We start from the raw sequence: 11599 nt of genomic DNA, 5'->3' as shown, positions 1-11599 counted from the left end.
AATTCAGATCTTAAGTTCACTGATCCGAAGTTTTTATACAAATTTGCTCATAAATTGGAGATCAAATATATCTATACAAATTTTTATCGACCGTCTACAAAAATAAAAAAGAGAACAATTTGAATGAAAATAAAATTAAAACTATATTTAGAAGTTGTTAAAATATTTCTTAAGTCTAGCGCGGCGTTTTCACGGCCTGCTGCACCGTTTCCTGGAGCAACTGCATTTTGTGGTAGCTGGCAACGTTGCTGAACGTTTTGAGCAGCTTTTCAATATCGTTGCCACTGATAAGAGGCAAAAAGTTGCCAGCACAGGTGCAAAACTCAGCCAAGTTCTCACGTTTGATTTCGTTGCAGCGCGCACAGCGCAAGTCCTGCAGTACAAAGGACATCAGCTTGCGCTGAAGCACATCAATCATGCGCATCTCAATCTCCTCATTGTCGTAGGCCACATAGCACTGCGCGCACAGCCAGACAGGACTGCAACAGAGCAAGAAAGAATAAGTTAAGCGTAATTAGCATAACGATTCGATGCACTTACATGCCATCCTTCATGGCGCGATGCTTGTCCTTGCATAGATCCAGATCGCGGCAGTGATTGCATGCCTTGCATATGACCTCGTTGATGATGTACGTATCACAGGGATCTGTCCACTCAGCCAGATCGGAGAACTCACCAATGCCAACCAGACGCAGCATATTGCGGCGCAGCTCGTTGATTTGGTCCGCGAGTGTCTTGTCCACGCTGAGCACCTTGACAATGCTGCGTATGAGTTCCAGGCCAGGACTCGGTTTGCCCTTGCCATAGTTCTTATGCAGCTTCAGCACATAGTCAAAGGCACAGTGCGAAATATCCTTAATGGCCTGTTCAGTGGTCTTACGTTCCGCCAGAGCTTGCATGAAGAGCGTGAGCAGAGTTTCAAATTTCTCGCGACATTCATTCTCGTCCGGCAGCTGCTCTCCAATGGTCCAGTTTAATTCTAGAGATAGCTCCTCTTCCTCCTCCTCCAGTTGCGGTTCTTCAGCATCAGCTTCGACCTCTTCTACGTCGTCATCATCATCACCCTCATCGTCATCTTCGCTGCCCTGCTTCTTACGGGCCTGGCTCTGTCGCAGCGTTGTGCTGCCCGCCGCTATAGCCGAGACAGTCTCATCAATGCCCTTGGGCAGGGTGCCTCGTATGCCCGAGAAGTTGGACTGATCCAACCAGAGCATGAAATTCCAGCACTGCTCAAAGCTCAACTGAATGGAGTGAAACATTTCCTTGTTGCGCAAGCTCTGCACAATGTAGTCCACATAGCCCAGGGCATCCGACACGTTCTTCTTGCCCGAACTGAGGATGATTCGGTTGAAGTCTGCATAGACTATGGTGGCGCCCAAGCGCTTAAACTCCGCTATGATGCGCAAGAACATTTTTCGCATCAGATTGTTAAGAGATCTGCGCAGCGCAGGATCATAGAGCAGGGCATTGCTGGAGCGCACCCAGCGATAGAAGTGCACGATTTGAAAGTCGGAAAAGATGTTCTGATTGATGGACACCTCACGCAGCCAACCATTCACCATGGAGCGCATTACGCGAAAGGCGGCGGAGCAGAGAGCAGTCTCATCATAGCTGGGCAACGTGGCTGCCGGCACCGTGCCGATCATTTCCTCGAGGGATGCCTGCGGCATCACATCGAACGTAATGGCCGAGGAGGCGCCTTCCATTTCCTGAATCCTGTTCGACTGCAGCAATGCGCTAACAGCCAAGCTGTCCAGAGCCAGTTCGACGCACACATCTGGATAGAAGCCGGCACGATTCTGCACCACCGTGATGTTCTCCTCAAACTCGGCCAGCAGACGGCTGTCGTCCGCCTCACGGCCGCCCAAGTCGGGGCGCGTGCTCGCCGACCACCACAGCACAAAGTTGTGCTTCTGCAGCAGGCGGGCAAAGAACAGATCCGCACCAAAGAGCACCGTGTCCGGCGGCATGTTGCCAATGGGCACATGGAAGTAGCGACACTGATCCAACATAAGCTCCAGCACATTGTTCAGATTGAGGAAATGCCGGACCACTGCGCGCGCACCCTGCCGCTGCCAGTCGAGGCCGGAGAGCAGACTGGCATCATCGGAGATGTGTATCTGGGCTTGCGGAAACTCCAGCAGCACTGGCATGGCTGCGCTCAATTTTCTCGCCTCGGTGGCCGTTTGCAGGCAGAGCATGGTGGGACCCGGCTGCTCCTGCTTGTACGTAGAGAGAGCGCGCTGGATGTGCCTGTAGATCTGCTTCACGTCCACCTCGATGAGCAGCTCAAAGCTAAAATCCTCCGGTGGCAGCTTCTCTATCTGTGCGGCCTGCTGCAGATTCTTGATCAAGGCCAAACGCTCCGCCGTGTATAGCTGCTTCATGTTGGGCATTTGATTGGCTCGCACTGTGTCCAAGGCGAAGACAAATGCCTTCTTGCTGGGCAGCAGGAACAGCGCCCACATCTCCTTCTTGGCTGTGGGTATATTGTGCTGATACAGATAGATCTTGCGCAGCTTGGTGTTGGCATGCTGAAGGTATCGAATATGCGACTGTGGACGCTGCTCTAGCTGCTCAATGCTGAAGCTCTCCAGCTCGCGCGTGGACAGCAGAGCCAGGCGACGCGCTTCCTCGCGCTGCACGCCACAGATGCAGCCCATGTCCATCAGTGCCCGGAACTCCAGCGTCATGTGCGTCTCATAGATGCCCTCGATGTCGGGTGTGGCCAGATCGGCCAGCATGCCCAGGCAATTGTCGCGGAACACCTGCTCGGGCACACTATACCGATACAGATTGTAAACGGGTCGGGATCGGGGCAGCACACGATTCACTTTGCGCCACAGTTGTCCCTCCTCGGGCGGCGCTGCGCTACGCTGGTTCACATAGAAGATGCGCGGCACCGTCAACTTAATGCGATGCAGCTCCTCACCAATGAGCGCCCATACATTGAACTGGCCCAGATCACTGACCGGCACCAGCTGCAGTATCTGCCAGGGCTGGTCCAGCAGCGTGCGCTGTGCCCGACGCAAGAAGCCGCCCAGCGTGGCGGTGGATGTTGTTGCTCTGCTGGCGGCCTGCGCAGATGCAGCTCCTGCTGCGCTATCGTCGCCGCCGCGATGTCGTTTGCTCTGCTGGCGGCAACGCTGACGCTGCTCCTGCTGCCAGGCCCACTTGCGCTTCTGGAAACGCACCCATTCTATAATCGTCTTGCGGGTTTCGCCAATGGCGGGCGGTGGCCCCAGAGCCTGGCGCCACGTCTTCGGCTGAGGCGTTGACTCTGCTGCAGTGCCCTCTTCATCTTCGTCATCGAGATGCACACGCTTGCGCTTGGTTACCATCGGTCTGCCTGAAGCATCCGCATCTTCTTTGCCCGCCAGGTCCTCCATGTCGCCCAGCTCCAATTGCTTCTCCTCCGTTGCCAGCGCTGGCTTGGGCCGCGGCCTGCTGGTGAACATCTCGTTGATGCGCCGCTGCTTCAGCACATCGTTCTTCTCCAGCATTTTCTTGTGCAGCCAGTCCGGATGCTGCACGCGCGGCACTGGATTGGCCAATCCCTGCAGTGCAGCGGGTATTGTAATGATCTTTTGAATGGTGCCGCCCAAGCGCTCGATATAGTAGTTCCAGTCGAGCACATCACGTATGTCCGCATCGCCCATGGTATTGTCCTTGAGCCAGCGACGCAAGTGATGCCGCCGCACACTCGGCTCCGACTGGAAAATGGCCAAAGGAACGGCTCGCTCAGTGACTGGTGCGCCCTCGGGCTTCTTGGATATGATGTACTTGCAGGCCAGACCCGCATCCTTGACCATCTGCTCGCCGAGAAACTCGGCCAGACGCTTGGCCGTCGATATGGACGTGCTCTTCTGAGCGCCGTATTCCTCCAGCTTCTTGGACATGGACTTGTTCTCGGCAATCAGTTCGAATAGTTCGGAGTCTGGCAAATTGGAGCCGCGGCTGTAGAGCACATCCAGCCAGTAGTCCGCTACCTTGGCCACCGAGGCATAGCACTCCTCCAGTGTGCTGCCAGCCAGGAACGCTTCGAAAACGGAGCTCTGAAAGTTCTTAATCAGCTGCAGTTCACCACGTCGCTTCACCTCGAATCCCTTTAACTCAGCCAAGGAGCCATCGAAATTAAATACCGCGTAGCGTTTCTTGAGCTTCTTGCCCTCCTCCTTGGCGGCGGGCAGCACCATGGCCAAATAGGGACCGTCAACCTCAAAGAAAATTGAATTCTCATCACGCACATCGTAGCTGGGCGGCTCGCCCTCAACTGGCTTTCGCAGCTCGTGATACTGATCATTGGTGAAGTGATCCTTGACCATGGTATTGAGCACAGCATTGGGATATGAAATGTTGATCTTCTTCTTCTTCTCATGAGTTGTCTGCACTGTGAACTCCTGCGGAAAGGAGCCCGGCAATATGCACCAAATACCATCCGTGTCCAGCTCCAACGGACGACCCACGCGCTCAATTATCTCGCGCGCCTTGGTGATGATGTTGGAGCCCGTGAGACAGACAATGCCCGCCATGGGCATGGAGTGCCAGCGCGCACCGCGCCGCATCACATAGCCATAGAAAGAGTTGAGGATGCACTTGTGGGCCAGCTGCAGTGAATCGTACAGCACCTCGCGTCCCTTGGCCGCCTTGATTTCGGCCGCATCACCCGAGGCGACGGCAGCATTCACCGACGCCTTCGCCGTCTTGGTCAGGCCCTTGTACTCGTAGCGCCGATCTCGAAAGGCACGCACAGTGTCCACATAGAAGCTGTTCTCCTTCTGGCAAATGGTCGAGTTGCGCGTCTCCAATTTGGTGATCTTGGTCTTCTTGTACGCCTTGCGACAATAGTCCGACAGACGCTTCTTTTCATAGGCCGCCTGATCCTCCTTGGAGAGTTCGTGGAAGGCGCGCGTTGGGCCGCCTGGAAAGAGGGGTGGGAACTTCTCTGTTTCGAGCTGCTGCTGAATGCGCTGAAATTCATTGCGGGAGGCAGGCAACATCTCGCCGCGCCACAGCCAATCCATGGAACGCTTGCAGCGCACACCAGGCCTGTTGAAGTCGCACGCGGCGCAATCCATGTCGCTGACCATAGCCGAGGGCTGCAGACGATTGGTCAAAATGATGTTCGGGTACATGGCACCCACATCCAAATGGTAGATGACCGGCTGCTCTAGCCGATTGGGTATGTCGTGCAGTCCCTGCAGTGCCTGGATAATCTCCTGCTTCACGTCATTCAGATTGCTGACCAACTCCAAGGGTATGCCCTCCTCCACCTCGATGGCATGCTTGAGCACAGCGTCCACCTGATCCATTAGCTGCCTGACCATGTTGGGATCCAGCCTGAAGCGACATGGTATATCCGCCCGAAAGACGCCCGACTCCAGCGCCTCCACATGACCGCCCACATAGGTCTCGGAGTCGAGCACATGACCCTCATTGGAGAGCTTGTTGAGCTCGCTTTGATGCTTGTTGGGAAACACGATGTTCGCATGGTAGGCCTGCACCATGAGCAGCGTTTCGCACAGGGTGCCGGAGCCCTTGCGCAATATCTCATCCGGCTCCATGGGAATAATAGTGTTCAGGGCAAATATGAACGGATGCACGTACTTCATATACAGATAATAGGTGGCCACCGCATCGGAGACAGAGTAGTTGGACAGCACTTGTGGCTGCTCGACGGCCATGCGGCACATGTCCTCGGGATCGAGCTCGACCGGATCGTAGCGCAGTTTCGCCTTGGCCACCGCCTTCAGGCCTTGGGAGCCAACTGGCAAATAGGAATCTCGCTTCACCCAGCACAGGCAATCCATGTGTATGGACGGACGGCTCAAGTAGTTGCCATCCCGCATCTTAGAGAAGCCAATCTCCTGCTTCATATCCAGATCATAAACAGCCGCACGCGTCTCCACAAACGGCCAATCGAAAAAGTCGCCATTGTAGGTGACCACAATGTGCGGACGCACCTCCATAATGTGGTCAAAGAACTTCTGCAGCAGCTGCATTTCGTTCTCCTCATTGAATATGATGAAGTTGCCCTCAAACTCGGGCTTCGGCGTGTACTCAAAGTCTTCAATGTCGGAGGAGATGATCTCCCGATTGGTTATCAAATAGCCCTGGCCATCAATCATATAGGAGATCATCATGATCTGATCCGTTTGAGCGTCGGGAAACTTGAGCGGCAGCTTCGTTGTCTCTATGTCAAAGGCCAGCACCACGGGCTCCGGTCGGTCCAAGATATCCGGACGGCACGTAATGATCGGCAGCTCGACACCGCTGCGACACCGTATATTATACCATTGGCCACAAAAGATGCGCAAGTCAATGGAAACGCGTACATGGTAGGGCACATCATGCTCCCGAATATCCATAATACAGTCCATGTAATCCTGTTGTCGCTTGCCGCTGCCATCGTCCGCCCCACTAGAGGACTGGGCCAGCGAATTGGCCAGCATTTGCATGTAGTAAGTGTTCGACTTCTCCCGCTCCGTATTGCGACGCACTGCTGCCATTAGCTCGCGGCGCACCTTGGTCATGGCCGTCTGATTGAGAAACGTGAGCTTGATGTAGTGCTGCTGCAGCCCCGACAAGTGATTGGCCAAATCCAAATCCTCCTTCGTTATATGCTCCAGGCTAGCAATCTGCCCCGAATACTTGCGGCCCAGAAAGCGCGCCACCTCCAGCTGCATATTTGCCTCTGGACGTATCAACAGATACGGCTGGTACGCCACGGTGCACTTGAAGCGCGAACCGTCCATTTGTATGAAGAACAAATCCAGGGCAGCCACCAGGCGACGATCATCGTCGAGCACCTCATTCTGCAAGAGGGAAAAATATAATTGTTTTATATTTATAGTTCACTTTAGCACAGTGCTCACCGTGTGCATGTTGATGAGATAGCCTGTGCGCTCCTGGCTGTCTTTAACCCTGTCAAAGCCATATTTTGAGTCTATTTTATCATTCTCTCGCGACTGCCGGTAGCCCGCCTCGTTGAAAAAGTCGTCGCTGGCAAAAGCAAAAAACAAATCGCATTAGGTTTGGGCTGCACTGCAAATAATAACAGGTTGACCTACCCTTCAGCGCGCGTTTCACTCACAAACCTGCCGGTGTTCTGTAGCACTTTTGCCTTCGCGCTTTCTGCCATTCTTATAATTATATTTAAATATTTTTATTATTATATATTTTTATTTTACATTTATATTAATTAATAAATTGCGCCTTGACTTGGCGCCTTTTGCTGCAGCTGATGATGTACAAACGCCTAATGAATATCGATACATCGATATTCGACTCGCTAAATCAGTTCATGTGTGCGTAAGGTGAAGTTAGCTGCACGAAAACTAACGCAAAATTGAGCAACATGAGGCTGTTTGCGCGCCATTCATTTGAAATTGAATCTTAACGAAACTATTATAAAATATAAAATGTTCTATTATAATTCTATAATAAAACAGAAGGAAGTATCATGACTTAAATTATATTGACTGTTTCGATGTAATTGCTAAGTAATATAATAATTCTTTTCATACTTATGTTTATTAATATAATTTTTATATGTGAACTTTATTTGTGAACAAACAACTAAATTCTTTTAGACAGCTGTATTCGGTATGTTGACAAATAAAAACTTAATGACCACATACTTCTGCTTTGTTTTAGTTTTGGCCACACAACTAAAAATAAATAAAGTTATGTCCTCATATACTACTTCCGACCATTGACGTGCAACTTGTTTTATGCCACTTAAGTTGGCTAGTATACTTAAATATTTGACTAAAAACAAACCATTATATATTTTAATTTATGTATATCTGTAGGTATGGAAATTTCAGCCTGTTTAGTTTGCTGTTGGCTACATTGTGCATGTTTTTTTAGCCTCAAATCAAATTACACACGCACACAACAAAATTCATTCATAAAATCCGGCTCACCTACACGCGTAGTAAAAATGCAGTCAGCGAGCAACGCATACATACATAACCATACACATGCGCATACTCTCTCACACACACGCACGCTCAATGGCAGCAGTGCAGCGCTGCGCGCAAGCGCTCTCTTCGCTTTTGCTACTCTCGCTCATTCGCTCTTGTCGCTTGACAGCTCTCTTTCGTTGAGTTCGTCCTGCTGCGCCGTGCACTTGTCGCTGTGTAGCTATTTAATTGCTGCCCCTGCCACAAGTTGACAATCTCTTTGTTGTGTGCAACGCTGTCGCTGCCAGTCAACCATATTGGTTACACGTGTTCGTTATGCAAGGCTGCCCCTGGTGGAGGGAACAGGAGCCGCTCAATCTTATTGCCCCTTCCTGTAGCGCCAGTGCTGCCTGACTACGCACACACTTGGCTATCTGTGTAGTTGTATGGGTAATTTATGCGAAAAGCGTTGCCAGAATATAAACACAGATACATATGTATGTGTCTGTATGTTCATACATATGCGTATATATGTTTGTAAACCTGTTTGTAGCCTTTCTGGGAGCGATTCGTTTGGAACAGTGGGCATATCCAGCAATTCATTTGCTGTTCTGTGTCACTGTGCATCGCTTGCTAAAAATGATTGCCGCACACAAGCATAGCTACACACACAAGCACACACACACACACACGCACACTTGTAGCGTTCTGACCACGCAGAGTTTTTTTTGTGCGCTGTTGTTGTTCTTCGCGTAGAAACACTTTGTTTTTGTTGCTTGGGTTATTCTGATTTTCTTTTTGCTCAGGCTGCACATCGGTGGCGTGAGTGTGTGGGTTCCTGCTCTTCTGTTTGCGGAAAATTGTATCTCTTGCCGCTCCCACTCGCTGCGCTCTCTTTTGCGTACATTTGACAAACCAATTTTGCATATACTCAGGCTATGAATATAAATCTGTGTGAATGTATTTATATATAATCTATATTCGTTCCTTATGTATTGTGTATTGTGTTTCTGTTTTTGCACACCCATAAAAGAGTAGAGCAAAAAAACTAAATAAAAAATGACTCTCGCTTTTTTGGCGTTATCAGTTGCCACACTCTGAGCTCCACGTTCGCCGTCCGCCGTTTGCCGTTCGCCGTTTGCCGCTCCTTCTTGTTGTTCTGCTTCGGCACTTGCTCCGCTCGCTCAATTCCCTCTCTTCGCACATGTGTGCATGAGCGCGTCGGCGTCGGCGTTCAGCGTGTTGTTGTGTCTGCTGCTGCGCTGCCTGCTTCAGTTTGTTGTCGACTCTCTTTGCGTTTGGACGCGACGACGTGTGTGTTGTGTCTCTTGCCCACACTGCTTAACGGTTATGTGTTTTGAATATTTGAATGCTTCTTAACTATACGCAATACAAAACAAATAGCAGCAACAACACCACAACAACAAACGCACACAATTTAATTAGCAAGAATTCTGCTCGCTGTGATCGCGCGACTCGTGAGTGCGTCGTCGTCGCCCATTGCCAAAGAAAAAGCGGCACAGAAACGCCAATCGATAGCCAAATCTTGTTATTGTTGTGTCATCGAAATGAGTGCAATTCAAATTTGAAAATCGAAAACAAAACAAAACAAAAAAAAAAAGAATCAATAAAGCAGAAACAATAATTGTTGCTGTTTCTGTTTACCCAAGTTTTAAGCATATTTAAGATAGAAAAGTGGCGGTGCAAATATTGATTGAGCCAAATATAGCAAAAGAGCAGCTCAAAGCGGCTAAAACGTTAAACCTTTTTTCGTGAATAAATCATAAACCAAAAAAAAACACAAATAAACAGCCAACAGCAACGGCAAAGATTCAAAAATCTGTCTACAAAACCACAAAATCGCTTAAAGATCGTCTGTGCGTGCGCGTATGTTTATAGGTGTGTGTGCGCACGCGTGTGTGTGTATGTGTGTAGTCTGATCTGTCTGTGTGGGTCGCTCTGATCCGTTGTCGTTCGATCTCTGCCGCGTCGTCGTCGTCGTCGTCGTCGTTGTCAGCTGCAGCGTTAGCGTTGCGTCTTATAAGCCGAACTAAAGCCAAGACCCGATCCGATCCGATCCAATCCCCGATTGACGATCCCAATTCTCTGCGTTTCCTTTCGTGCGCTTTGTTTCAGGCACGTAATCTCTCTCGCCGGCCATAATCAACCTGCCTGCTGATCCACGCGATATAAACAGAGTTTCACAGATTCAGATACACACTTAAGACTGAAAGATACAAATATTCTGAGCAACAGATACAGCACCAGAGAAAGAGAGAGAGAGAGAGTAAGTGAGTGAAAGAGAGAGCGAGAACTTAAGCTGTCAGCTCCTGCTTTCTTGCCGTGCGACTGCCTATGTTTCCGATCAAGATTATGCGCCTAATTTGAAGTTGTAATTAATTTGGATACCCTAATAAAAAAGAGAATAAAAACTCGTAAGAAGAAAAGAAAAAACAAAACAAAAAAATATATACACATATATAAAAAACTAAGCGAAGCAACAAAATACCAGCGGCTACCTCTTTCAGCATTTGAGGGGCGTTACGCGCCTCTATTTTATTGCCCCACCGGTGAGTGAAGTGTTGAAAACAGTAGTTGAAGTATTTTTATTCAGCTTTGGCTACCAGCTAGAAACCCTTTCAGTGTGTGCGTGTGTGTGTGTTGCCTGTTTTCTTGAATGAATCTAGGAAAAACCTGTTTGAATCAAGCTGCTATCGCGGCCCTAACTCTTACAGCCATTCGGCCAGCTACCAGGATTGCTGGCGATCTCTCGGACTGGCTGGGGGTCTGGCTGCCCCTTTCTGAACCTTGAGCATAATTGAAATTACAACTGTTACAGTTTCCGGTGCTACCTTTGATTGCATTTCTTTGTTTTCCTTCTCTCACTTTTTATGGCCATCGATTCCCATTTCGTTAATGGGAATGTGTGAATGTTGGTGGTTTGTTTTTTGGAGCCCGTTGATCTGTTTTTAAACCGCTACTGTTGAGTTCCCTAATGTGGCCAGAATGTGGATCAATGAACGCTCAAGATCATTTACGATCATTGATAAAATGGGCCATAAAAGCACTTAGCATGTACTTAATTCACCTGAACATTGGCAATCCGCCGTGGGCTATGCTCAAATATCGCTAATGAATCGAGCGTCAAATCATCGAATAAGACAAAGGATAAATGTTAATCAATACGAAAGAGATCATTGCATCAAAATGCCATTCAATTGTCTCATTGAAACCTGATTGAATTATTCAATATAACACTAAATGATCGTGGGACACACCACAGACAGATAGAGAAGAGAGAGCTGAAGAGAGAAAATCAAGATTTCTTTTCAAAGATTCATTCTGAATAGATCAGAATCGAGAATTATGCAAGATCATCCAAGTTTTCTCCACTGATTTCCTCTAACTGCTCAGATCGTCTGACATTTGACCGATTCCAACACAGTGCAAGTTCCTCACTTACAGTTCACTGCATTTTGAGGCTGGTTCGTTGCCCCATGCCACGTTTAATGATCTTGGTCCTTGCTTGTGCTGGATATCAACCTGCCGCAGACAGACTGAACTCAAGATCGATACCATTAAACACACACGCACACACACACACACACATAGATAGGGACCAAGTGAAGGAGGAGACAACGGGACAGACAGCCAACACATGTGCGCAGGCGCACAAGCAGATGATCTGTGAA

General features: G+C 49.3%; 2 protein-coding genes across 4 annotated transcripts in view; one reads left to right on the top strand and one right to left on the bottom strand.

The window, feature by feature from the left end:
• Positions 1 to 161: 161 nt before the first annotated feature.
• LOC111598658 (DNA polymerase epsilon catalytic subunit A) overlaps positions 162 to 11599 on the bottom strand; it is a 32663-nt gene continuing 21225 nt past the window's right edge. Inside the window, exons 1-4 of one of the 2 annotated variants that reach the window (XM_023314008.2) lie at positions 7071 to 7179; positions 6876 to 7002; positions 541 to 6815; positions 162 to 479 (exon numbers count right to left, since the gene is read on the bottom strand). In XM_023314008.2, the coding sequence (XP_023169776.2) occupies positions 176 to 479; positions 541 to 6815; positions 6876 to 7002; positions 7071 to 7141 (6777 nt within the window). In that variant the 5' untranslated portion in view covers positions 7142 to 7179 and the 3' untranslated portion in view covers positions 162 to 175. Of the gene's footprint in view, positions 480 to 540; positions 6816 to 6875; positions 7003 to 7070; positions 7180 to 11599 lie in introns of those variants that run through there. The other variant, XM_030224862.1, reaches the window with a different exon arrangement.
• LOC111596599 (ETS-like protein pointed) overlaps positions 9527 to 11599 on the top strand; it is a 57927-nt gene continuing 55854 nt past the window's right edge. Inside the window, exon 1 of one of the 2 annotated variants that reach the window (XM_030224864.1) lies at positions 9527 to 10194. The gene's annotated coding sequence lies outside the window, so the exon portion shown is untranslated. Of the gene's footprint in view, positions 10478 to 11599 lie in introns of both variants that reach the window. The other variant, XM_030224863.1, reaches the window with a different exon arrangement.

The sequence above is a fragment of the Drosophila hydei genome, unplaced genomic scaffold (assembly GCF_003285905.1).
Source record: "Drosophila hydei strain 15085-1641.00,03,60 unplaced genomic scaffold, DhydRS2 tig00008119-arrow-pilon, whole genome shotgun sequence".
Classification (NCBI taxonomy): domain Eukaryota; kingdom Metazoa; phylum Arthropoda; class Insecta; order Diptera; family Drosophilidae; genus Drosophila; species Drosophila hydei.
This window is presented reverse-complemented; position numbering and strand designations above follow the sequence as displayed.